We start from the raw sequence: 27,520 nt of genomic DNA, 5'->3' as shown, positions 1-27,520 counted from the left end.
GTTTGGGGCTCAGAGTGACATTTGCATTATTCAGTTTGTTAGAAATGCAGTTGACTTCTCTGATGGCACATGGAGGCAGGGGCAATGGTGGGAGAAGCCTGAGCTCTGGAGCCTGACCTGGATTTGGGTTCTGGCTATATCCCTTAGCAAGCCCCTGGTCTTTAGCAAGTAGGCTTGGTTTGGGTGGATGAGGTACCATTTCTTGCCGGAGGTATCGCTGGAAGAGGAGTGGAGTTGTGTGGAAGACAAGGAGCGTGTTAGGTTGGGCTTTGGGGGCATCCATGGCACAATGCCCAGTAGGGAGATGTGCAGAGGTGGCTAGGCTGCAGCTCTAAAGTGGGAGTCATCAGTAACAGATTACTTAGCAGGAGAGGATGGGTAAGAGGAAGAGACACTCTGGAAGAGGACCCTGAGAGGCCATAGCATAGGAGAGCATCAAGATGAAGACAAGACCAGGAAGGAGACTGGAAAAGAACTGCAAAGAAGTAGGAGGAAGCCCAGGAGGTATGGGGTTATGGAAGCCAAGCCAAGCCTTTTACCAAGGCACAGAAACTTCCTGGGCTCACTGGCTTCAAGAAGAGGTGAGCTTCCCTTAGAGGTTAAGATGCAGGCCCTCCCTGGGAGTCCTGAGTTCCTGCTCGCCATAGGTGAGTAGCCCAGGGACCTTTCTTGTCTCAGGGGCAATGAACACATCTGTTCAGGAAGCCCTGATTTCAGTCTGCCCTGGCTCCTGCTCAACAGGTGGACAGATGCCAGGCGCACTCCACACTGCCAGCAGCCACTGCTGAGAAGTGAGAGAAAGGTCTGTGATTTGGTGTGAAACTCCTGCTTCCCCTCCTCCCTTCAGCCCATCCATAAAGAACAGGCCTCATCAATAAAGAGCATCGCTAAGCTGTAGGGAGCAGCCGGGTCATGCACGGGTCAGGAGGCTGTGCAACAGCCCCTGCCCCTCCCTCCCTTCTGTCACAAATTCCTAAGTACAAAGGGGAGCTGGCTCTAGGGCTGCTCTGACAGCGAGTGGAAAGACTAGAGGACCCCCTGGGGAAAGATTGTTCGGAGGTCTGCGATTTTCACCACTGGAGGGGTTCAAAGCAGCAAGGGGGTGCTCCCTTATAGAAGGCTTTTAGATGAAGCTAGAGCCAGAGAGAATCTACTGGAAGGCTGCAGACCAGCCCAAAGACCTGGTGCCTTTCTGCCTCCTGCATCAGTGCAGCGAGGTACTCTCCCAGCTAATCTTCACAGCCACTATGTGCAGCAGACATGGTCATCTTCTCAGTTTTTGAGAGACCAGCCAAGGCTGTGATCCAGGTATTTTTACTCTAAATCCCACACTCTTTTGTAATACTGAAAGCCGGTCTGATGCTGCTGCTGCTGCTGAAATAGTAACTCAGCACAGAACCTCCCAGCTTCAGGGTCTCCCAGAGGGTGTACTTAAAACAGAACACTGATTAGTTAGTATATATATCAGCTCTAACACTTTTTTTTTTCATTTTAGAACTAGAAATACATGAACCCACTGGTGGGAGAAATGTAAAAGCATGCATGGTTTTTTGGTGAGACATGAGGCACATTTCCGTGCTTAAGACATTTCCTTTAAGCCCTGGAATTAATTGGGTGAATTCCCAGACATGGAGACTGGCGAGTCCCAGGGATATAGAAGCAGCCTGCTAGTAAAAGTGATATCACTCTCACCTGAAGTCATCAGGCCACTGTGGCATTAGCTCCTGGGTTTAACACGCTTTCAGGAAAGAAATGAACATTTACTGACAGGCTACTATATGCAGTGTTCTTCTTATTTATTATCTTATTTGATTCTCAAAAATGACTCTGTAATAGAAAGCAGAAACTCAAACAGTTATTTGTACAGAGCATGTTCAGAGCATTCACAGCAGCCAAAAGATGGACACCACCCAAGTATCCATAGACAGATGAATAGAGAAGCAAAATGTGGTATCTACGTACAACTGAGTATTATTCAGCCTTGAAAAGGAAGGGCATTCTGACACGGCTGCAACATGAACAAGCCTTGAGGACCTTATGCTAAGTGAAATAAGCCAGTCACAAGACAACACATACAGTATGGTTCCACTTATATGAGGGACCTGGAGTAGTCAAATTCAGAGACAGAAAATAAGATGGCGATTACCAGGGACTAGGGGAGGGAGGAATGGGGAATCAGTGTTTACTGGGAACTTCTCATTCATTCAGCCTCATCAATAGAGAGCCAGTTAGGGAAGAAAACTGTCCATGTGTTGGAGGTGCACAGTGGTGATGGTCGCATAACAATGCAAATGTACTTCATGTCATAGAACTGTACACTTAAAAACAGCTGAAATGGTAAATTTTATGTTATATGTAGTTTACCACAATAAATAATTTTTTAAAATGCCTCCGTAGGGTAGGGATTACTCTTCTCATTTTATAGGTAAGAAAACTGGGCCTTGAGAAAATCACACAGCCAGACTCTAGAGCCCCCTGGTTTCTTTTACACAATGCTGGAGTGGCCCTGGCCTGATGGAGGGGCTCCCCAGCTCCAAGATTCCTCAAAGGATGGAGAAAAACCCAAGTGAAATTGGACCTAACTGCAGCTTAGAAACAGAGGGGTAGGTGTGGCTCGGGCTTGAATTACAGGGCAAAAACTGAGAATTGTGCCAACATTTAAAATGATGAAATGAGGAGCTCCAGGCTTCTCTCTAATTCAGAATGATCATCTTCACTGCCGAGCATCCAATTTAAATTCATTGTGTTTAATACAAAGCCACAGTACGGAGCCGGCTGGCTCCCGACATGCAGTTTCCATGGAGACTGGAGAGGCTCCTCAGAGGAGCTGTGTGGCATAGGGAATGTGGCTGCCAGCTTCCGGAGAGCCGCTCTGAAACAGAGCCACACTGAGAGGCCCTTTGTCACCCACATCCTTAGCAAAGCCCCTTCTAACCCCAAAAAGGGATGTTTATAGGCCACCAGGCCATGATGATGTTTATTAAACATCCAGCCTACCCACGGATGCCAGAGAGCAATAAGACACATGTAACTCCACTTTCTCCATCCCTCAGCTGCCTACACGTGGCAAGATCCTCATTTTAGTCCCTAAGCCTAAGGGGTGACAGGGTGACAGTGCCATAAAGCTGCTGAGAGGCCCCCCTGGAAACATGGTTTCCAGGAACGGGGGCTGTAAGTCAGTGGGTGGCAGATAGGCCTTTCCTGCCCTGATTAGCTTAGCAAGTTATTTCACCTCTCTGGGACCCTGCTTTCCTCCTGCAAAGGAAGGATAATAAGATCTGCCTGAGGGGGCTTCAAAGATCAAAGTAAGTGATGAATGGGTGTGGAAGTGCTCTGATGGGTGGGCCTGAGGTCCGGGCCTCATGGCTCAGGTGCAACTTGATTGCAGAGAGGTTGGGAGATGGATGCCTAACCTCAGATCTTGTGAGAGCCATGTGCTGCCATGCACTAGCTTGGGGTCTGGGGTCCCAGATCCCCTCAGGGGCTGAACACACCTCATTTTGAGAACTGTATTTTCCACCTGGTGGGAAAAAGATACTCTTTGATGGCCGCTAAGTCTAGGCATTAGAGAGTGGGAGCCAAAGTGGTTTCCCAAACTTAAGTCCTGGGGTGTGTTTTGCCTGACAGCATGAGAATCAAGGCCCCAAACCAGAAAAGAGAAGCTGGAGCCCAGGCCTGAAGGTAACAAAGGATATTATAAAGAATGGAAACCTGACTGAAGGAAAGGGACGGGGGTGATGGCTCAGTGGCTAGATTCATTCCAGGAAAAGTTTAATACCAATTTAGTCCTCTCAGGAGCGCCCAGCCTACCCCTCTTCTCCACCAACTCTAAATCTAAGGCAGAGGAAGCATGAGCTCTTCCCCCGATGTTGTTGTAACTTACTTTTAATTAGACATGGATTATATGAAGACAATATATTTACATCAATATTTATAATCATGGCATAGATTTTTCCCTCCAAATAACTTGAGACAATTTTAAAGAAAATTCCTAACTTTTAGCAAACAGGAAAGGGACCATGCTAAGGACTGAGAATGTTTATCAAGTGCTTGGTTAATGAATTTATATCTCTATGTTTCTGCTTTGCAGTCTGCACTAAACTATTTGCTTCCAAGGATGTAGAATAGCCATACAACTTTGAAAAAGAATGGGGTTGGGAGACCTACACTGCCTGCTTTCAAAACTTACTGTAAAGTTATAATAATTAAGAGACTGTGGTATTGGTGTAAAAATAGATAAACAGATCAAAAGAGAAGAGTCCAAAAATAGGCTGGCACACATATGGTCAATTGATTTTTGACAAGGGATAATCTTTTCAACAAATGGCATTGGAACAATTGGATAGCCATTTGCAAAAAAACTGAATGTAGATGCTTACCACATACCATATATAAAAATTACTTAAAATAGATCACAGACTAAACTGTAGAAGCTAAAATTACAAACTTCTAAAAGAAAACATAGGAGAAAATCTTAGAGACCTTGGATTCTGAAAAGATTTCTTGATTATAGCACAAAAAGCATGAAGTAGAAAAAAACAAATAGATAAACTGGACTTCAAAATTAAAAACTACTGCTCTTCAAAAAACACTTAAGAAAATGAAAAAGTAAGTAACAGATTGGGAGAAAATTTTGCAAAACATGTATCTAACAAATGACTTGTAATTAGACTATATAAACAACTCTTGGGCAGGGCATGGTGGCTCATGCCTATAATCCCAGCACTTTGGGAGGTTGAGGCGGGTAGATCTCCTGAGGTCAGTAGTTCAAGACCAGCCTGCCCAACATGGTGAAACCCCGTCTCTACTAATACAAAAAATCAGCTGGGCACGGTGGCGCGTGCCTGTAATCCCAGCTACTCAGGAGGCTGAGGCAGGAGAATTGCCTGAACCCAGGAGGCGGAGGTTGCGGTGAGCCGAGATCGCGCCATTGCACTCCAGCCTGGGTATCAAGAGCGAAACTCCGTCTCAAAAAAAAAAAAAAAAAAAAAAAAAAGCTAAATGTAGACCTACCATATGACAGACAAATTCCACTTCTAGGCAATTACCCAAGGGAAATAAAAGCCTATGTCCACACAAATATGTGTATATGAATGTTCATGATAGCTTTATCTGTAACAGCCAAAAATTTAATAATACCGAGGGAAAGAAATCAGATTAAAAAAAAAAGGAACGCATATTGCATTATTCCACTTATATAGAAATGGTAGAAAATGTAAATTAATCTATAGTGATAGAAAACAATGGTAACCTGGGGTGAGGGTGGGGTTAAATTACAGGAACACAGAGAAACTTTCAGGAATGATGGATATGTTTATTATATTGTGATGGTTTCATGATGTACGTATATGTCAAATGTACCAAACTTTAAAATGTGCAGCTTGTCATACATTAATTATACCTCGATTAAATTGCTTTTTTAAAAAAAGTGGCTTCCCAGGTTACCTAATCATGATCTTCTTCTTTCTATACATACTCTTCCCAAGAGTAGAGTTCACTAACATTTATCAATTTATTTTTCTTTTTTTAGACAAGGTCTTGCTCTGTCACTGGAGTATAGTGGCATGATCATATCTCACTGCAGCCTCAAACTCCTGAGCTCAAGTGATCCTCCTGCTTCAGCCTCCCTAGTAGCTAGGACTACCAGGCACACACCATCATGCTCAGCTAATTTTTGTATTTTTTGTAGAGATGGGGGTCTCACTATGTTGCCCAGGCTGGTCTTAAACTCCTGACCTCAAGTGATCTTCTTGCCTTGTCCACCCAAAGCTTTGGGATTACAGGTGTGAGCCACCAAGCCCCACCTTGTTTAATTTTATTTTAAAATATTAATTGAGAATACTGTGGATAGTTTAAGTCTAAACAGGAAAATTATTTATGGAGTAGGGGTAGGATTTATTAATCTCTAATGGTACTTCCAGCTCTATAATTGTGTGTGTGAGAGTGAACATGAGTGTAAGATGGTATGTGTGACATGTATGCAGTATGAGTGAGAAACCATGGTCAGTGAGAAGGTTCTTAAAATAGTAGACCCACAGTTTTATATTCATTTAGTCCACTAATTTAAGATCCTTACAGGGCTTCCATTTTAGTCAACAAGAAATAAAAAAGCATTAGAAAGAGAGAAAAATGTGGCTGGCTGCAGTGATCACCTCAGGGAACAATGAGACTGAAAGTACCCAGGGGAAAGTTATACAGCACCTACACACATTTCCACCTGTAAATAAACTACTCCAAGATATGTCCCTAATTTTCAACATAGGAATATGACAACTTCAAAGGTGACCTCTCTGAGGTTTGGGAGAACAGATATTTCCAACTGAGAAAAGGCCATATTCAAATATTTTCTGAAATATTAAAAAAGACATGATCTTAATTTAAGAAAAGAAAAAGAGAAAAAAAAGGAAGAAAAATGTCATTCATGTGTAATATGTATCACCTAAGTGTACATACAGTATATATTTTTCTTCTTCCTTTTCTTCCTTTTGTAAACCCCAGCAGACGAGAGGATAAAGCAAAGCTTCTTGTACTAAACATGAAAGATTTCCAGGACACTTGGGTTCAATCAAAGAGAGTGTATTTATTTTATTCTGAATCAAATGTTTTAAAAATGCAATAATCTGCATTGATAAATTCTTTGAAAACACTGTTCTAGAAGTTGAGAAGGTGCTTGGTCACCATAGGAAGTTTTTTCCTAATACTAGAGATGCAAATTTATAAGAAACTATAGATCTCCTCACTCACATCAGTTCTAAGAAGGATCAACCTGGCTTACATTTTGGCCTGCCAATTAATGTACACATAGAATGAAAGTTGCCAGCAAGGTTTTGTTAAGCAAGTAGCTGGTCTGAAGCAGGACATCTTTAAATAGCTCCTGATACCTGCAGAGTTTATTACTGGCTCTTTCTGCCTTTAAGAGAAAGAGAAGAGAGAAAATTAATTAGAATTTATCACTATTACTATCAGGCTCCGTTCGAAATCTAAAACACACACAGAAATTCTAACGGTAGGAATGAAATCCAATTCTTTTAGCTTCTATTTGATGCTTAACTGTTCAATATGTATGATCCTGAGGAAACTGTAGTACACATGGATTTTTAAGAGGTCTGACTTTGATCAACGTGATCTATTTATTTATTTAACAAACACATAATGCTTAATAAGCACCAAGTTCTTTATAAATAATAACTCAATTAGGACTTATAAAGAACCATTATAATCTCCATTTTCCAGATAAGGAAATGGAGGGACAGAGAGATTAACTTGCCCACATTACACAGCAAGTGAATGTGGAGCTGAAATTTCAACTCCAGCATTCACAGCCCCAGTCTGTGCTGATAACTCCCACTGCATGCTGACATCCATTTCTTGGATGTCGACGACACTGTTAGGGCTATGTGAGTTCTACGGCAACAAGTTAAATCGTCATCTCTGCTCTTCAAGGGGTCTTCAATCTTGCTGAGAAACAAATTTAACATAGGAAACAATTTGAAAGCCCCATGATGACAAGTTATTTCTGCTGGCAAGAAGAAAGTGACATCCTGGAGCTAGGTTAGCTGGAGGAGGAATACAAAGAGAGGGTGTTCGCCTTGACGGAGGGGCTCTGTGCAGGGGTGGAGAGGGACGGCAACAGGCAGCATGGGATGTCCATGGGGGCACCTTCCTAATGGATAGGTGCATGTCAGGAGCAGCTGGCCATGAGGGGTCGAAGGGAGGGCAAACGGTTGATGGGAGGGCAAGGTCAGATCAGGGGTTGCCTGGGGGAAGATCCACACATTCAAACTTGATGTCTTAGACAACAGGGAGCCATTGCAGGGACAGGGCATGAGGCATAGAGAGAGCTATGAGGTGAAGGGGGGCCAAGGTGATTTTTGATTTTAAAAATGTAAATGTGGGCCAGGCACGATGGCTCACGCCTGTAATCCTAGCACTTTGGGAGGCTGAGGCTGGTGGGTCACCCAAGGTCAGGAGTTCGAGATCAGCCTGACCAATATGGTGAAACCCCATCTCTACTAAAAATACAAAAATTAGCTCGGTGTGATGGTGGGCACTTGTATTCCCAGCTACTTGGGAGGCCGAGACGGGAGAATTGCTTGAACCCAGAAAGTGGAGGTTGCAGTGAGCTGAGATCGCACCACTGCACTCCAGCCTGGGCGACAGAGCAAGGCTCTGTCTAATAAATAAATAAATAAATAAATAAATAAATAAATAAATAAATAAAATTAAAATGTAAATGTGGTGTTGTATGAAAGGAGAGAAGGTTAGCACTCCCCTTGACAAGGATGGAAGAGGCCCTCGGGCCTGACAACACGCATATGGTTAAGGCATTGCCACCTACTTTGTGGCATCTAACCATCGTTTTTAGAAAATCTAGGTAAAACCATTCAGGACATAGGCGTAGGCAAGGACTTCATGACCAAAACACCAAAATAGACAAATGGGACCTGATCAAACTCCACAGCTTCTGCACGGCAAAAGAAACAGTCATTAGAGTGAATCGGTAACCAACAGAATGGGAAAAAATTTTTGCAGCTTACCCATCGGACAAAGGGTTGATATTCAGAATTTACCACGAACTAAAGTAGATTTACAAGAAAAAAACAAACAAGCCCATTCTAAAGTGGGCGAAGGATATGAACGGACACTTTACAAAAGAAGACATACATGAGGCCAACAAACATATGAAAAAATGCTCATCATCACTGGTCATTAAAGAAATGCAAATCAAAACTACATTGAGATACCATCTCATGCCAGTTAGAATGGCGATCATTAAAAAATCTGGAGACAACAGATGCTGGAGAGAATGTGGAGAAATAGGAACACTTTTACACTGTTGGTGGGAGTGTAAATTAGTTCAACCATTGTGGAAGACAGTGTGGCGATTCCTCAGGGACTTGGAAATAGAAATTCCATTTGACCCAGCAATCCCATTACTGGGTATATATCCAAAGGATTATAAATCGCTCTACTATAAGGACACATGCACACAAATGTTCATTGCAGCACAGTTTACAATAGCAAAAACCTGGAACCAACCTAAATGTCCATCGATGATAGACTGGACAGGGAAAATGTGGCACATACACACCATGGAATATTATGCAGCCATCAAAAACGATGAGTTCGTGTCCTTTGTAGGGACATGGATGAACCTGGAAACCATTATTCTCAGCAAACTGACACAAGAACAGAAAATCAAACACCACATGTTCTCACTCATAGGCAGGTGTTGAACAATGAGAACACATGGACACAGGGAGGGGAGTACTACACACTGGGGTCTGTTGGGGGGAAATAAGGGAGGGGACAGCAGGGGGTGGGGAGTGGGGGAGAGATATCATGGGGAGAAATGCCAGATATAGGTGAAGGGGAGGAAGACAGCAAATCACACTGCCACGTGTGTACCTATGCAACAATCTTGCATGTTCTTCACATGTACCCCAAAACCTAAAATACAATTAAAAAAAAATGTAAATGTGGAGTCTTAAAAAGGTTTAAGTAGGACAAGCATGATGGCTGATGCCTGTAATCCTAGCACTTTGGGAGGCCGAGGCTGGAGGATCGCTTGAAGCCAAGAGTTCAAGACCAGCCTGGGCAATATAGCAAGATCCTGTCTCTACAAAAAATGAAAATAAGAAACTTAGCTGGGCATAGTGGCATATGCCTGTAGTTTCAGTTATGTGGGAGCATTGCTTGAACCCAGCTGGTTGATGCTGTAGTGAGCTATGATCATGCCACTACACTCCAGCCTGGGTGACAGAGCCAGACCTTATCTCTAAAATGAATAAGTAAATAATGATTTAAGTAGTTTAAGCAAAATTGGTGGTGTGGAGATGTACTAGGGCAAAACATCTATAGGATAGCCATGTTTCTTGCACGTGACTCCCTGGGGTAGGCAGAATTCTAAGATGACTCCCAGTGATCCGCGCCTCTGTATAACTGCCTCTCACTGAGTGTGGGAGAGATCTTGTGAATAAAATGGGAAAAAGTACCCATGACTAGGTTATATTCCATGGCACAGCTGACTTTGCAAAAAAGGAGATTATCCTCAGTGGTTCTGGGCTAATCAAGTGAGCTCATAAAAGGTATGGGTTTCTTTCTGGTGAAAGAGATTCTGGTCAGAGATTTTAAATGGAAAGAGACTTGAGGTGAGTCTGTTGCTGGCTTTGAAAATGGAAGGGGAAAGTGGCAAGGTGTGTTGGCAGCCTCCAGGCGCTGAGACCTGCCCCAGGCTGACAGCCAGCAAGGAAACAGGGACCTCAGTCCTTGAGCTCCAAGAAATGGAATTCTGCCACAACTACACGAGCTTGGCAGAGAACCCTGGACTCAAGATGAGAATGCAGACCAACTAATACCTGGATGGCGACTTGCAAGGCTGTTAGCTGAGGACCTAGTTGTGCTTTGCCCAGACTTCTACCTGCAGAACTGGGAGTTAATAAATGGGTGTTTTAAGTTGCTGAGTTTGAGGCAATTAGTTACATAGCAGAAAACTAATATATCCCCTACAAGCAGACTAGATATTGATGGAGGGGGCAGAAGGGATGTCCTCCAGATGGCAGGAGAGGGGAAGTCACTTCATGAAGACTTCACAGGGCTTTTTACAGCCTGTGGGTGAGTCACAGAAGAAAGTGGAGAGAGGAGCCCAGCTATGCTAATCCCAAACCCCATAGCTAGGTGAGGTGGTGGTGGGGCAGCGGGAAGAACAGGCACGGAAAACGAGCTGGGAGGTGAAGGCCGATTCCCAGAGAAGGCTTGCCAGGGTGCCTACTGGCAAAGCCCAGGGACACAGGTAGCATGGGTACTCGGTGCACAGTAGAACAATTTCATCGTGAAGCCAAAGCCAGTTCTCAAGGAACTGGAAGAAAAGAGCCTGGGGTGAAAGCAGATAGTCCCAGCATCGGGGCTAACATTTATTTTATGTGTATTCTGTGTCAGGCACTGTGAAGCATTTGTTATGCATCATCTCATCTAATCCTTACAACCACCATTTATACATAGTAAAAACTGTTCAGCTCTAAGGCACTGACATCAGTTATTCCTGCAGGGAGGAGTGGCATTTCATAAAGCTACTGTCTTGGGCAGGCAGAGAGCTCACTCAGCTGCCTGCCTGATGTGTGTCCATTCTGAGACACTCTCATCTGGTCCAAGGAAATTTGGGGCCATAGAGTAGCAAGAGAAATATCTGCATGCAGCCAACCAAGAGATCACAGGCTAAAAGCAGTAAGTGTTCAGTCGTGAGGTCTCAGGAGGCCCCGAATGGGGTGGTGAAAGGCTGAGAAACCTGCCTTCTGGTCCAAGTGGCCCTGGGACTTGGGCTACTCATGTATCCTCAAACTCCTGCTCTTGTTTTTGTTTTGAGACAGGGCCAACCTCTGTCACCAGGCTGGAGTGCAGTGGAGCAATCACAGCTCACTGCAGCCATGACTTTCCTGGGCTCAGGTGATCCTCCTCACTCAGCCTCCTGAGTAGCTGGGACTACAAGTCTACACCTTCATGCTTGGCTAATTTTTGCAGAGATGGGGTTTTGCCATGTTTCCCAGGCTGTTCTCAAACTCCTAGGCTCAAGTGATCCTCCATGCTTGGCCTCCCAAAGTGCTGGGATTATAGGCATAAGTCACAGCACCTGGCAGGTTCATTCATTCTCTCTGGGTCTCCTATCAATGGGTAGGTGGGACTAGATGATTTCTAAGGTACCATCCAGCTTCTTACAGGGATGGAGAGATATGTGAACTTGAGAACATCAATTAAAAAGTAAGACCATATGAGTCTGGATCCCCACGAGCAGGAAGTGTCATTGCAGAGCTTAAAGATGGGAACAAAATTCTGGCCAGCATTTAACAGAAACAGGATACTGAAGTTGAAGAAATGGAAGAAAGGAAGCGAGCAGCATTTATAGGCTTCATTCCACAAAAGCACATTTTGAAGACAAAAGTAGCAAAAGCAACCTGCCAAGTGGCAAATGGGATCCTTGGTAAGGAAGCTGGCAGGGCTGGGCACCAGTGGGAATTCATTTATGTCCTAGTGGGGCATGGGGTCCAGTCCTCTGCAGTGAAAGGGCAGGGAGGGGCAGAATTCTTCATGGGGGTCGGGGGTGTCAGGTCACCCTAACCTGCGCTACCGGCTGTTCCCTAGGCTGGTCCCATCCTGCACAAGCACTCTTGGTTAGGATTTGGCTTCCCCCACAGGTTGCCTGTAAGATTCCTCGATGCTAATTCTGAGTTGGTGGGAAGGTCTTTGGGACTGGATAGCCTCTGGCACAGACAAGAGGGAGTCTCTGGACCCTCAGAGAAGAGGGCCAGCCCCAAGTGGACTTCTGTTTGATGGCATCTCTGCCACTGCCAACTTCTCTCTCACTGATGATTGCCATAGGTACAGACAAGAGGGCAGAACACCAGGCTAGGGAGCTTAACAAGCACAGAAGCTCTGGGTCCTGGGCTGGGGTGTGGGAGCCCAACCAGGGGTCACTGCAATGTGAATAGAAAGAGACAAGCAAATAAGAAAGACCAGCAAGGTCAAAACAAGACAGGCCTCGGTGACTCACGCCTGTAATCCCAACACTTTGGGAGGCCGAGGTGGGTGGATCATGAGGTCAGGAGTTCGAGACCAGCCTGGCCAATATGGTGAAACCCTGTTTCTACTAAAAACACAAAAATTAGTCTGGCGTGGTGGTGCGCGCCTGTAATCCCAGCTACTCAGGAGGTTGAGGCAGGAGAAACGCTTGAACCCGTAAGGCAGAGGTTGCAGTGAGCCAAGATCACGCCACTGCACTGCAGCCTAGGTGACAGAGCAAGACTCCATCTCTCACACACACACACACACACACACACACACACACACACAAAGACACACAAAGACAGGCCCAAGCTTCCCCAAGGCAGACCCAGGGGATTTGGATGTCAGCCCTGGCTCACAAGTGAGGGTCAGACGGGCAACAGGAGTACAGCCTGTGCCACTCAAAACCCCTCAAAGTTCCTCATAATCACCAGGGATGATGGGGAGGACACAGACCTAGAGGCATTGAGTTAACTGGTCTGAGTTGGAGACTGGACACTGGATCTTTCAAAAATTCCCCAAGTGGTTCTATTACAGGAAAGGGGTCCCTATCCAGACCCCAAGAGAGGGTTTTTGGATTTTGTGCAAGAAAGAATTCAGGGCAAGTTTACAGTGCAAAGCAAAAGCAAGTTTATTAAGAAAGAAGAATAGTATTTAGGAGGCTGAGGCAGGGGGATCACAAGGTCAGGAGTTCAAGACCAGTCTGGCCAACATAGTGAAACTCCGTCTCTACTAAAAATACAAAAAAGTTAGCCAGGTGTGGTGGTGTGCGCCTGTCATCCCAGCTACTTGGGAGGCTGAGGTGGGAGAATCTTGTGAACCCGGGAGGCGGAGGTTGCAGTGAGCCGAGATTGCGCCTTTGCACTCTAGCCTGGGTGACAGTGCAAGACTCTATCTCAGAAAAAAAAAAAAAAAAAGAAAGTAGAGGAATAAAAGAATGGCTACTCCATAGACAGAGCAGCCCCAGGGCCCATTTTTATGGTCATTTCTTGATGATATGCTAAACAAGAGGTGGATTATTCATGCCTCCCTTTTTCAGACCATCTAGGGTAACTTCCTGATGTTGCCACGGCATTTATTAACTGTCATGGTGCTGGTGGAAGTGTAGCAGTGAGGACGACCAGCGGTCACTTCTTGTGGCCATCTTGGTTTTGGTGGGACCTGGCCGGCTTCTTCACTGCAAGCTATTTTATCAGCATGGTCTTTATGACCTGTATCTTGTGCCGACCTCCTACCTCATCCTATGACTTAGAATGCCTTAACCGTCTGGGAATGCAGTCTAGTAGGTCTTAGTCTCATTTTATCCAGCCCCTATTTAAGATGGAGCTGCTCTGGCTTACACGCCTGACAGTTCTAATGTAATTTGCTTCCAAAGGGTGAAAATCACTGGCCTACACAGCGGTTCTTAAAATATTTTTGGGGGAGAAGGAGGCAGAAAAGATACATAGGGAGCTTGTTCAGTTGCACATGTCTGCCCTTTCTATCAATATCTTAGTGAAGGGCTGATACCTGTATTTATTTTTATTTCTATTTTTATTTTGCCACATACCTGGTTGGCATGTGAATGCCCATAGCTTTAAAAACCTGATTCTGATGATTTTCACCTGGCCCTAGAGAAACATTGGTGGGTGGAGCTCAAGAGCCTGTAAGAACATTCTTTACTCTGCAATACTTAGATACATATGAAAGAGACAGTGCAACATCTACTTAAGCAGAATAATAATATGAGACCTCTCAACCAGACTAAATTTCTGGTCCTTCATGAACACAGTGTCACTGGCTCTCCCTCCTCACTCCCTCTCCCCTGCCACCCCACGGAGATAACCTTCTTTCTGGAATGGGGTCTGTATTGTTAGTGAGCAGGTGGTCCTGGAACCTTCTGGAAACCCTGGTTCTGGGCCTGGGGAGGGCGGGGCCTACAGGTGGTAGGGTGTGGGAGTTGCGGTGCCTGGGGCAGGGAGGAGGGTCAAGTGACCAGGCTGTGAGCAGGGGAGGCAGGCAGAGCCTGCCACAGCCTCTTTCAGAGGCGGGGACCAGCGAGGCATGGGCTGAAGAAGTGCTGGAGAGAAATCCCTGGAGACCAAGTACAATGGAGGCCCAGATGTTCTCAGAAAGGCCAGGCTTTCAACTGTTTTGTTTTTCTAGTCCTGGCTGCTGCTGCTGCCAAATCAACAAGCAGGGGAGCGGAGGGGGGGTTGTGTGCAGGGTTCAGGGCACTGTGATCTGTCTGACAAGAACAAAAAGATGCGACTTGATCTCTCCTTCTTTCTTGGCTAATCGCTCGGGTGAGATTTTCCTTGGGATTACTGTTCTATTATAAACCCAGATGCTTAAAGTAAATCAACCTTTCTTAGAGCATACTAAGTAGGTCAGCAGCGTCCATCATGGTGCCCAGCCTCTGCACGGGTGCCACAGGCGGTGTGGATAATTAAATCCACCCATCCCCATCAGCATTTCAGTAGGAGAATATTTTCTCTCCCCAGGAGATTTTCAGGAACAAGAGAAAGTGGGAAGTCACACCATTTGGCTGCAGGAGCCACAATGTAAAGGAGAAATCCTGGTGTGGAGTAGAGGGGTCAGGGGCAGGAATTTCAGGACCCTGGCCAGGATCTACTAATGGAGTCCAGGTAGAACGAGGCCACTACAACAGAGGCTTAATGTGAGGGCTGGGGCACAGGGACAATTATGATTGTGCTTAGGGCATGGATATAACAAAGTGTCAGTTTAAGTGACACCAGCTGCCAAGGTGGCTTGGAGTTAGGTCTCTTAAATTCCCTACAACTAGGGCCTGACATGGACTGGGGCTCCTAAGGCAGCCTAAATCTGCAGAAATGGGAGATCTGGGGCCTTTCAACACACAGGAGCCTTTAGATGTTTTCTGGAGGCAGCTGCTCATGTGGATGAGAAGCAGAAAAGATCAAGAGTTGCCCACCACCTTGCATAAAGACATGTGTACAGAGCACTTTATCAGCTGTAAAGAGCTGATGGCTCTCAGGGGAAAAGCAGTCACTCTTGTCTAATGAGGCCCCAGCAGATGACAATATGAAAAATGAGACAAAGGAGGCCAGTCTGCCCTCTGCGAGGCTAGTAGACAGCATAGTGACAGTGTGGCACCTGATTCTGTCCTAAAGGACTCCCCAAAACAGGGACAGTAACTAGGAAGGTGCATTTTTAGTGCAAGGCCTGAGCATACCACAAAATGGACCCCAGCATGGACTGGTGATGTCAATGTTAAAAACTGTGGCCTCTCTTACGCTACTGCTGGGAGCATAAATTGTTACAACCAGCCTGGAAAACTATTTGGCATTATCTATTAAAGCTGAATATATGTGTACCCTATGGATCCTGCAATTCCATTCCTAGGAGTATGTGCCCAACAAAATGTATACAGGCATGTTTGCTGAAGACATGTACAAGAACATGTTCACAGTGACAATGTTTGTAATAGCCTCAAACAAGCAATGACCCAAATGCCTACTGACAGATAGTTGCTATGTGGTATATTATGCAGTGGAATAGTATTAAGCAATGAAAGTGAATGAATTTATGAATTTTTGAGCAAAAGAAGCCAATGCAAAGGTACGTACTGCTTCATTTCATCTACATAGACAGACAAAACCAAGCTGTGATAAATATACCAAAACCATTGACTTATACACTTTAAATACATGAATTGTATGACATGTGAATTATATCTCAATGAAGCTGTTATTTTAAAAAGCCCATTAGAAGTCAGGATAGTGGTTATCCCTGGTGGGGACCTGTGACTGGAGAAGCTTCTGGGTGCTGGTAAAATTTGGTGTCTTGACTTGGGAGCTGGTTACAAGTGTATTCAACTGTGGCAATTCTGTGTACTTAAAATTTCTGCACTTCTCTGTATATATGCTATACTTCAGTGAAAATGACAACAATAACCACAGGCCTGGCCCCCCCGCCTGGTGCATGAGGATGGTGAGCTGGATATGTCACTCACTTCAGAAAGGTCCCGACTGTCACCAGGCAACCTGCAAGAGGACCCTGAGTTTATGAGGATAGGGTTCCCCATTTCATAATCAAAACATCATTTGCAGGGTCTGGGGGAATTCTCAGAAGCAGGGAGGGTCTGCCTACCACCTCTCTTCCCTGGGCTTGGCTAGAATGAGCAGGTGTAGCCCTGATGCCAGAGGGTTAGGCCAGGGAGCATCCTTGCCTCAGCACAGCTGGGCAATGGCTATTGTGACTCCACATAGCCCAGCCTTCCCAGGGTCTGGTCTGCAGCCCCTAGATTGGGAAGGGGACATGTCCTCAAGGAGACCTTAAGGGCCATCTGCCTGAGGTGGGGCTGGCCCCTCAAGCTGTGTCCCCAGGCCTGGGCTCTGCCTGCACACTTACAGGACAGCTACTCTAGTTCCAGGTCAGTCCAGGCTCTGGGAAAGCAGAGGAAAATGGCCAGGCCTTGCCCTCAAGGAGCCCACAGTTTGATGTCCAGGGAGAGTCCAGCATGAGATAGAAAATCACAAGGAAGAGGGATGACAGCAATGACAGAGGTTTCTGGAACACATAGGAAGGGTAAAAAAGCCCATTCATGGCTCTTTGTGCAGAATGTAGTCTGCTCCTAGTTTTTCTTCCGAATTTTTGTATTTGGCATTTAGGAACTTACAGTAGCTCAGGTCCAGCTCAGTAACTGTTAAATACTGTCCAGGGTAACTCACTCTGAAAAGAGAACCCACCACCAACAATTTTCCAGTTGTTTTTTTAAAATAACAAACAAGCTAGGAGAGGTAATAGAAGGTGTCTCATCATCTAGAAGAGGCATATTTGTCTTTTAGTCTTTGGGGGTTTAATTCAGTTTATCATACATAAAGAAGTCCATCAGACCAACCCACTCCCTGACACAATAACCACCACCAGCTTATTCTCTTCTTCCTCTAGCTTGGTATTACATCACATAAAAATATAAAAATAAAATTGGTTCTCAGCCTGGGTACTTGGGTAAATGACATGATTAGCAAAACAGTCCTATATGCCTTCTTTTCTGTAATTATGGAAATCTGTGACATGAAGCTGGAAATCCCTACTCTAGTTGCCACAGTGGCCCCTGACACACCCTTCTTCTGCCAGCAATACCCTGGGAGCACCTGGTTCACATGAGTCTAGTGTGGAGCAGCCCCAGAAGCAGAATGAAAGAGCCAAAGAGGAAGCCACCTTTGGCAAACAGGAGCATTACCTTGGTCCCATGGTAGAAGTCGTCCACGCACGTGGCATTCATGAAGGTCTGGTGGAAGTGGGTGCTGGTGTCGATGCCACCAGGGATCACTAGTTTTCCTGTGGCATCAATCACCTTGGCCCCGCCAGGGATCATGAGCTCGCGGCCCACCTGCTGGATGATGCCATTCTCAATATAGACGTCAGCCTCGTGGGTGCAGTCATCATTTACCACCTTGCCTCCCTTGATGAGGATCCTCACGCTGGCTGAGTTGGCAAGCATGTTCCTACAAAAAGGTGAGCACGGTCAAGGTCAAAGTCCTTTCTCACTGTTTCCAGGGCCCCATCCCTCCTATCAGAGCCCAAACTCCATGGTCAGGGTAAGTGAGCAGAGAAGAGGACGTTTCCCCTACAGCCAGCAGGAGTCACAAGCCTCCCACTGGCTTCCCAGAGGGACTTATTAGGAATCAGGACACAGTGGCAGTAAGGGAGAAGCTGGGGCCTACAGAAGCATCATTTTTTACTTTTCCTAAAGGCTGTGAGTTCCAAAGCATTTTTACATCTTCTATCTCATTTTATCCTCAAAACAACTCAAGGAGTCACATTTTACAGATGAGAAAGCTGAAATTGCTAAGGAATTTATGGCTCTCAAGCAGCCAGGTAGAACCCACATGTCTTATACAACCAATGTCTCCCTTACACTGCATGGTACCCTGAAAACACCAGCGCCTCTGGGGGTGTGTCTCAGAGCTGAACTCTCCAAACCTCACAGCTGTTTAATTCATGACATTCCTCAGATGGATTCTACTTCCTTCATGCTTCTATGTTGGCTTCAAGAAGTCCACAACCAACACTTAGTTCCACAGCTAGTTGTACATTAAGCTCACCTGGGTAGCTTTTGACAATTACCTATGCTCAAGCCCCACCCCTACAGATTCAGGTTTATTTGGGCCAGATTGTGTCCCCAGTATCAACAGTTTTTAAAAGCTGGAGAACTCTTCCAAACATTTAAAGAAGAATTAATACCGATCTCATCCAGAAAACAGAAGAGAAGGAAACCCTTCCAAATTCATTTTATGAAGCCAGTATTGGCCTGATACCAAAAACCAAAGACGCTACAAAAAGAAAACTACAGAGCAATATCTCTCATTAATATAGATATTAAAAAATTTTAACAAAATATTTGCAAATAGAATTCAGCAACATATAAAAAGAATTAGACACCACATAAATGGGGTTTATTAAAAAAATGCAAGACCGGTTCAATATTTGAAAAACAATCAATGTAATCCACCATCTTAATAAGCTAAGGAAGAAAAATCACAAAATCATATCAACTGATGCAGAAAAAGCATTTGACAAAATTCAACACCCATTCATAATAAAAACTCTCAGAAAAGTAGGGAGCGAGAGTTGCTTCCTCAACTTGATAAAGAACATCTACAAAAAACCTACAGCTAACATCAGATTTAATGGCGAATGGCTAAATACTTCCCCTTACAATTCAGAACGAGGCAAGGATGTCTACTTTTGCCACTGCTAGTCAACATAGGTTATTCTAGCCAGCACTATAAGGAAACAAAATGAAAAAAATGGCATATAGATTGAAAAGGAAAAAACAAAACTGTCCCTAGTTGCAGATGACATGATGATCCACATAAAAAAAATCCCAAGGAATCTACCAAAAAAAATCTCCTAGAACAAATAAATCAGTTTAGCAAGGTCACAAGTTAAAAGATCAATATACAAAAGGCTACTTTTTTCTATACACTAGCAATGAGCACATGGACACTCAGAAAAAGTGAAATAGACATAAATCTTAAGAAAACATGTATAGGCACAGAAGACAAAAGCAAAGATAGACAAATGGGATTGCATCAAACTAAAAAGTTTCTATACAACAAAGGAAACAATCAACAGTAATGAGAAAACCTACAGAATGAGAGAAAATATTTGTTAACTATACATCTGACAAGAGGTTAATATCCAAAATAAATAATTGAAAGACCCCAACAGCAAGAAAACAACTCAATTTAAAAATGGGCAAAAAAACCTGAATAGACATTTCTCAGAAGACATACAAATGGCCAATAGATTTATCAAAAAATGTTCAGTATCACTAATCATCAGAGAAATATAAGTCAAAACCACAATGAGATCATCACCTCACACCTGTCAGAATGACTATTTTCAAAAAGATGAAAGATAGCAAGTGTTGGCAAGGATGTGGAGAAAAGGGAACCCTCGTACACTGTTGGTGGGAATGTAAATTAGTACATTATGGAAATCAGTATAGAGATTCCTTAAAAACTTAAAAATAGAACTACCATATGATCAGCAATCCCACTACTGGGTATATATCCAAGGGAAATGAAATCAGTATGTCAAAGAGATATCTGCATTTCCTTGTTTACTGCAGTATTATTCACAATAGCCAATATATGGAATCAACCTAAGTGTCCATCAAAGGATGAATGGATTAAAAAAATGTATATATACACAATAGAATACTGCTCAGCCATAAAAAAGGGGGAAGCCCTGTCATGTGTAACAACTTGGATAAATCTGGAGATCATTAGGTTAAGTAAAATAAGCCAGGCACAGAAAGACAAATACCACATGCTCTCACTCCTAGGTGGAATCAAAAAAATTTGATCCATAGAAGTAGAGAACAGAATGATGGTTACCAGTGCCTGGAGTGATTGGGGTAGAAGGGAGTTGGGGAAATGTTGGTCAAAGAATACAAAATTTCAGTTAGATAAGTTCAAGAGATCTATTGTACGACATGGTGACTATAGTTAATAATAACATTGTATTCTTGAAAAATACTTTGACGGTGGATATCAAGTGTTCTAACCTCTCATATGAGGTAATGCATATGTTAATTAACTGGAGTTAATCATTCCACAATGCATATGTGCTTCAAAATATCATCTTGTACACAACAAACACATACAACTTTATCTGTCAATATAAAAAAAGAAAAAAAAACACATTAAAGGACTTGTTTGCTGAAAACTACAAAATGCCAATGAAAGAAGTCAAAGACAATCTAAGTAAGTGGAGAAACATACCACGTTCATGGATTAGAAGACTCAACATAGTCTCTATTCTCCCCAAATTGACATACATGTTTAATGCAATTCCTGTTAAAATCCCAGCAAAAATCTATTGTATATTATTTTCAAAATGTATGTGGCTTGGCAAAGGAACAAGAACAGCTAAAGCAACTTTCACAAAGAATAAAGTCAGAGGAATCAGTCTACTTGATTCCAAGACCTATTACGTAGCTATAGTAATCAAGACTGCGTGATCTTGACAGCTATGGTCAACTGATTTTTGACAAAGATGCAAAAGCAATTCAATGAAGAGAGGACAGTCTTTCCAATAAATAATGTTGGATATCCACAGGCCAAAAACCCAGCCTCAATTTAAACCTAAAATCTTATGTAAAAATTAACTCAAAATGGATAATGCATCAAGTAGCTGCATTTGACACCACTGAATACTCCTGCCTCTGCAGAGCTCCCTTCCCTTAGCATTTTAAATGTGGTCATGCAGTGAAGTGGGGCAAGGACCACAGAAGATCTTGACCTATGCTTTGGAAATCAGTGAGTCTTGATGAACTCTTATTGAAGACAAGTTTGTGGAAACTGCATATATGGCCATCAAGATCTCTGTGAGTAAAGAAAGCCTAGAAATGGTCCAAGGAGGATGGCTGAGGGAAAGTATCAATTTTAGAACTAATATTTTTCAGGAAATGAAAAAGGAGCCAAGAGAGAGATTAAAATTATAAGAGATTAGGGACTATTTATAATGTGAGCTCCTGAAGGAGGTAGCATAGAATAATGGCAACCATCATTAACAGAAGGCCTCAACAAACAAGGCCCTTACTTGTCAATTTACATGGCTTGCTTGATTAGATCCCTCCAACAGTACTGTGGGGAAGGTATTAATATGGCCACATCACAAAAGAGGAAAGAGATAAGAAAGAGGTTAAGATCAAAGGCTTGTAGGAGGGGGGAAATGTGCAGGTACAGAAGAGACAGGCATACAAGTGAGTTTGCATTCTCTCTGCTCTGCAAAGCTGGGGGCTCAGAGCTCGTGGGAGCGGTACAGAGTGAGTGGATTTGAGGAGAGTGTGGATGTGGGGAAGGCAATGCAGGGACACGAGAAGTGAAATGGGGTGCACATAGGAAATGGGGCCAGTGCTGAGGGCAGTTTAGATAGCCGTAGTCATGGTGAGTTGTTTAAAATTACATCCAGGGGCTCACTTTGGTTAATATCCAAAATAAATAAGAAATTATCTATAATAAGGATTTATGTTTATAACATAAATTATATAATTATAATTGTATAAAATTGTTATATTTATAATATAAATTATTTATAATAAGGATTTATAATAATAATGATATGCAACTCTCTTGATCCTTAGGTATCTGAAGAGAAAATATTTACATTTAGGCTTAGACAATATAGAACAAACTCTGACCAGCAGTATGCCATTGCAGTATGTCCCTGAGGTCAAATAAAGCCCACTTTTATATGCAGTAAATTTCTCATTCTTCAGGGCCTGATTGTCCCCTCTTCTGAAAAGTTTTCTCTGACTCTCTTTGTGCCTTCACTAGATCCGTTGCCTTCATGGCACCAGATTCTCTCTCCACTTGTGGAGTAGGGTCCTCAAAGGTAGTCCTATCAGTCATCTTTTTCTCTGCCCACTCCTCATCCTCAGCATCCAGTACAGAATACTCAAAACTGGTGAATAAACGAAATAGCTCCATCTACTTGCTGCACTCTAACACAATCAAAATGGTTTAAAGCAATGAGTAGCAGATCAATTCCATACTTGTTTTCAGGGATATTTGGCAACTCTATGTCTAGGATAAGGCTCAATTTTTCTAACACAGCTAATTACAGTGAATAGAACAAAGGAAGCAACATATTTTCTCTCATCCTCATCATTTAACTTTGTCTTGCTACCAGGCAAGTTCTGGGAAGGCTGTGTCCAGGATGAAAGGCCTTGGGGAGCTATTAAAGGAGTACCTCTTGTAAGCATACATGTCAGATATTTGGAGATCATAGCTGTTCTCCTGGATACAGTTGGTTTATTTTTTGCCAAGTTGGCCAGGCTCGAGTGCATGGAATCTCAACAACAAACAAGAAAGCTTATACGGAGCCTCAACCACCAGGTTCTCCTGACGTAAGGAAAGCATGGCCCTTGGGGGCTGCTGCCTGAGGGAGTGCTGGGAAACAAGGCAGGTGGCTGGGAGTGACAATTGTGCTCCAGGAACATCTGCTCCCTGCAGGGTATCATTCTGACCTCTGGGGAGAAGACGCCCTGCTCCCCTAGAGTGGAAGGCGCCAGGGCAGAGAGGCAGTGGGGAGGAGTTAGGCTGGAGAGACTAGGGAAGAGGAGACAGCCACAGCCACAAGCCTATTGTTTGGAGCTGAGGTGAAGCTGAACATATTTCAAGGGGTCTTTTGTCCTAAAATCTAAAAACTGGAGTTTTAATTTCATATGCAATAATAAGAAAATGGGTTTGGTTCTTGGGTGGTGGACAGAGAAAGGAAGCCCAGAAGTCTGAGAGATGCCATCTCTCCCTCCCGCTGGCCTTATTATAAAGCCAAGCCCAAGTGTGACTAGGAAAGGAGAGATCCAGATTCTCAGTTTGCTTTAAAAGAGGGAAATGGGCCAGGTGCGGTGGCTCACACCTGTAATCCCAGCACTTTGGGAGGTCGAAGTAGGAGGATTGCTTGAGTCTAGGAGATCGAGACCAGTCTGGGCAACATGGCAAAACCCTGTTTCTACAAAAAATGCAAAAATTAGCCAGTTGTGGTGGCATGTGCCTATAGTCCCAGCTACTAGGGGGGTGGGTGGAAGGATCACTTGAGCCCAGGAGGTCAAGACTGCAGTGAGCAGAGATCACACCACTGCACTCTAGCCTGGGAGACACAGTGAGACTGACAAAAAAAAAAAAAAAAAAAAAAAAAAGATAAATGATGGTGAGAGTAGAGGTTGCTGAAAGAAGACACAAATCCAATCCTCTGTGCAAATATATAATCCTCACCTTAAATTTTTTTTTTTTTTTTTTTTTTTTTTAAGAGAAGGGGTCTCACTTTATTGCCCAGACTGAACTTGAACTCCTGGGCTCAAGCAATCCTCTAGCTTCAGCCTCTTAAGTAACCATGCCACCATGTCTGGCTTAATCTTCACCTTTTAAAGCAGCTTTAAGGTAAGAGGAAAAATAGGAATACTTATGCTGGAAAAATTGCTGCATAATTATCATGTCAACGTTGCAAATGACAAGATGGGTTTGCTTACATGTTAGTAGCACATGCCTGGAGGTTGGAGAACGTGAAAGAGCAGTGTGATAATAGTTTACTGAGAATTTTTGTCTGAGCTTTGATGCTAGAATCAAAAGCCAAGGACATTGTCTTCAACAGAATAAGAGCTCTCAGTAAATAAACACCCTGTGCCTGGCACTTTACATGCATTCACACAGCAACCCCCACAAAGTGGGAACAAGGCAGGAAGTATTAGCCCCACTTTAAGAGAAATAAACAGAGGTTTTGAAAATAACAAGCAGCCCATTAAACATCAGGTAACTCCAGGGGGAGGGATGGGCTCCAGATTTAAGTCTACCTGACTTAAGGGAAAGTCTGTTAGAATTAACTCTGGGTAGAAGACTTCCAGGTGAGTTTTATGTCCTTCATAAGTTTCTGGATTTTACAATTTATATAATACATTGTAGGAGGAACATATAATATGAAAATATATGTTCAAAAGGCTTTTTTTTAGTTCAGGCTTGGTGACTCACACCTGTAACCCCGGCACTTTGGGAGGCTGAGGGAGGCAGATCACTTGAGGTCAGGAGTTTGAGACCAGTTTAGTCAACATGGGGAAACTCTGTCTCTACTAAAATTACAAAAATTAGCCGGGTATGGTAGCACATGCCTGTAGTCCCAGCTACTCAGGAAACTGAGGCAGGAGAATTGCTTGAACCTGGGAGGTTGCAGTAAGCCGAGATCACAACACTGCACTCCAGCCTGAGCAACAGACTCCGTCTCAAAAGAAAAACAAAAATAAACAGCAACAACAACAAAAAGTTGTTTTTTGTTTTGTTTTTAACTAAAAAGAAGCCAGAAGGAATCCAAAGTGACCCTTCATTCAGATCCAGCTGGCTCGGTTCCTCCCTCTGCCATTCTTTTTGAAAGGAGATGAGTGAGGGAGAAATAGATGGGGCTTTGGGCTGCCACCACCTCTCAGCCTATTTTTTTCACTTCCTAATTAAAAATCTCTGGAGGTTAACGAGGCTCTGAAGAGGCCTGGCTCCCTTGCAGAATACTGGGGAGCCCTGGAACCTCTCTGGCCCAGGAATCCCATTCATGCAGGCCTGGGCTGGTCCTGGAAATCCAGGCTAGGTTGCTCTCCTAGGACTACCGTTTAAGAAATTCATTCTCAGAACTTAGAGGACCCTATTAATAAAGTTAACTAATAATTACTGGTCACCTACTATATACTGGGCCCTTCACTAGGCCCATTGTGTATGTCATCTGATTTAATCCTTACAATGCCCAGAGATAGGTACCATCATTGCCCCCATTTTTACCAAGAGGAAGCTGAGGCTTAGAAAAGTTCAAGGAATGTCCTCAAGGTCCCACAACTAGTTTGTAACAGAGATTGAAAGCCAGACAGTTTGTCTCTAAAGTTGTTATGGACTAGATGTATGCGTCCCCTCTAATTCATATGCTGAAGCCTTAACCCCAGCATGGCTGTTTGGAGATGGGGCCTCTTAGAAAGTTTTAAGGGTCAAATGAGGTCATAAGGGCAGGGCCCTGATCTGCTAGGATTAGTGTCCTTGTTAGAGAAGATGCCAGAGAGCTTGCTTTCTCTCCCCAGGCACAGGAACAGAAGAAAGGCCGCGTGAGGACACAGTGAGAAGGCAGCTACTGACCAGCCGGGAGGAGAGACCTCACCACAACCTGACCCTGATGCACCCTGATCTTGGACTTCCAGCCTTCAGAACTGTGAGAAAATAAATTTCTGTAGTTTAAACCATCCAGTATGTGGTATTTTGTTATGACAGCCTGAGCAGATTAATAGCCTTGAGGCATACAGAAGGTGGGGTGAGCTGGACCCCAGATCTGAAGCTGCTCAGTGGAGACACTGCAGTGTGAGTGATGGCCCAGCCTCCAGGCCCAACTGTGCAGAATTTCAGCTTTCCACATGGGCTGCTGTCAGAGCAGCCTACAGGGCTTCAGCCCCGGGGTTCCCAAGGTCTTGGGACTTCTAGGCCTACACTGGATTGTTTGGATAATATCACAGCACAGTTGTCTAACACGCTCCCTGCCCAGGGTGCTTTTGGAGAATATCTTTTTAAACTTTAAAAATTTTAGAACATTTGTGTGCACGAAAATATTCTATAACTTCACTCCTTTCCACTGGAGACAACTCTGAAAAAGACACAGGCCCCGCTCTTAAGAAACTCAGTCTAGGGAGCAAGAGGAATGCAAATAACTGCTTTAATAACTGACTAAAGTGTAAAGGGCACACTTCTTGCCTAAAGACATAAAAGTGAACTTGACAGATACTGGTCTAAACTGGGAATCTTTCCCCATATTACAGAGACCAGAGCTGGAATGGGTAAGACTAGTTGCATGGTGATGGTAGGAAGCCTATTGCATCAGTATCCCCTGCCTACATTCCTATCTTTCTAAGTAGCCTAAGTCCCCAAGATGCTAACCCCTTCCAATCCTGCCTCACTGTGGACTGTGGGCACTCATCATGCTGCTCACCTTCTCCAGTAACCTCATTAGCACCTTATTCTTACAGCTTTCCTTGCTAGTCTTTGCTGAACTCAACAAAGGGAGGACGTTGCTGATCTCTCTCTGCAGCACAGGCTGTCTGTGTGTGCACTTGTGTATGAACATAGTGATGGAATCAGTCAGAGGGTGGGTGAGTGGAGTGGATACTCTGGACCTCACGGGAATGTCCCCCAGAAGGGAAGAGATTTGAGGGCAATTGTTGTGATGCAGGCTTTTTTTTTCTACACTATGCAGGCTTTTAAACACCATAAAGGTACTCTCTTCCCTCTGCTCCAATTGCAGCAAATCCAGGTAACATTCTTGCCAGAGGTTGTGGTCAGAAAGAAGTATAAGCTCTCCAGAAGGTCAGCATTAATTTTACCAATTGATGATACTTCAAATCACTCAGTTTATTCCAAAACATAATAATTGTGTAGACAGAGCCAATATCTGGCCCTCTGGCCCACTACATGCAATGAATGGAATGTTTGTGTCCCATTCATATGTTGAAGCCTAATCCCCGATGTGATAGTATTTGGAGGTGGGGCCTTTGGGAGGCCTTCGTGAGCCCTCATGAATGAGATTAGTGTCCTTAGAAGAAGAGAAAGGAGAGAGATAGCTCTCTCCCTGACATGTGAGGGCACAGCAAGAAGGCATCCATCTGTAAGCCAGGAAGAGAACCCTCAACAGGAACCTTCAGCTTCAACTTGATCTTGGACTTTCCAGCCTTCAAAACTCTGAGGAATAAATTTCTGTTGTTTAAGCCACCCACTCTATGGTAGTTTTGTTAAAGCAGCTCAAACAAAGACATCACATAGACAGAAATGAGCAGCAATGTAAGTAACAACTGGGCCTTAAAAGAGATGTCACCTCCTTTAAAGACTTCTGGCTACATCCCACATGGCCATATGTTTTGCCAAAAACTCCGATCATCCAGTTATTTTATCTATGCAAACAAAATAATTCAAAAACA

General features: G+C 43.9%; 1 protein-coding gene and 1 non-coding gene across 3 annotated transcripts in view; one reads left to right on the top strand and one right to left on the bottom strand.

Annotated features, from left to right (window-relative positions):
• The window catches only part of DPYSL5 (dihydropyrimidinase like 5), a 97,821-nt gene that overhangs the window by 33,314 nt on the left and 36,987 nt on the right, over positions 1-27,520 (bottom strand). For both annotated transcript variants that reach the window (XM_012475548.3, XM_012475549.3), the window contains exon 2: positions 17,762-18,026. In XM_012475548.3, the coding sequence (XP_012330971.1) occupies positions 17,762-18,022 (261 nt within the window). In that variant the 5' untranslated portion in view covers positions 18,023-18,026. The remainder of the gene's footprint in view (positions 1-17,761; positions 18,027-27,520) is intronic.
• LOC135269836 (U6atac minor spliceosomal RNA) lies at positions 8,239-8,364 on the top strand. Its single transcript, XR_010338086.1, has one exon. It is a non-coding gene; the product is annotated as a U6atac minor spliceosomal RNA (small nuclear RNA).

This window comes from Aotus nancymaae, unplaced genomic scaffold, assembly GCF_030222135.1.
Source record: "Aotus nancymaae isolate 86718 unplaced genomic scaffold, 86718_ANA_hifiasm-v0.15.2.pri h1tg000057l, whole genome shotgun sequence".
NCBI classification, from domain to species: domain Eukaryota; kingdom Metazoa; phylum Chordata; class Mammalia; order Primates; family Aotidae; genus Aotus; species Aotus nancymaae.
Note: the sequence above shows the minus strand (reverse complement) of the source record. Positions and strands in the feature narration are given on the sequence as shown.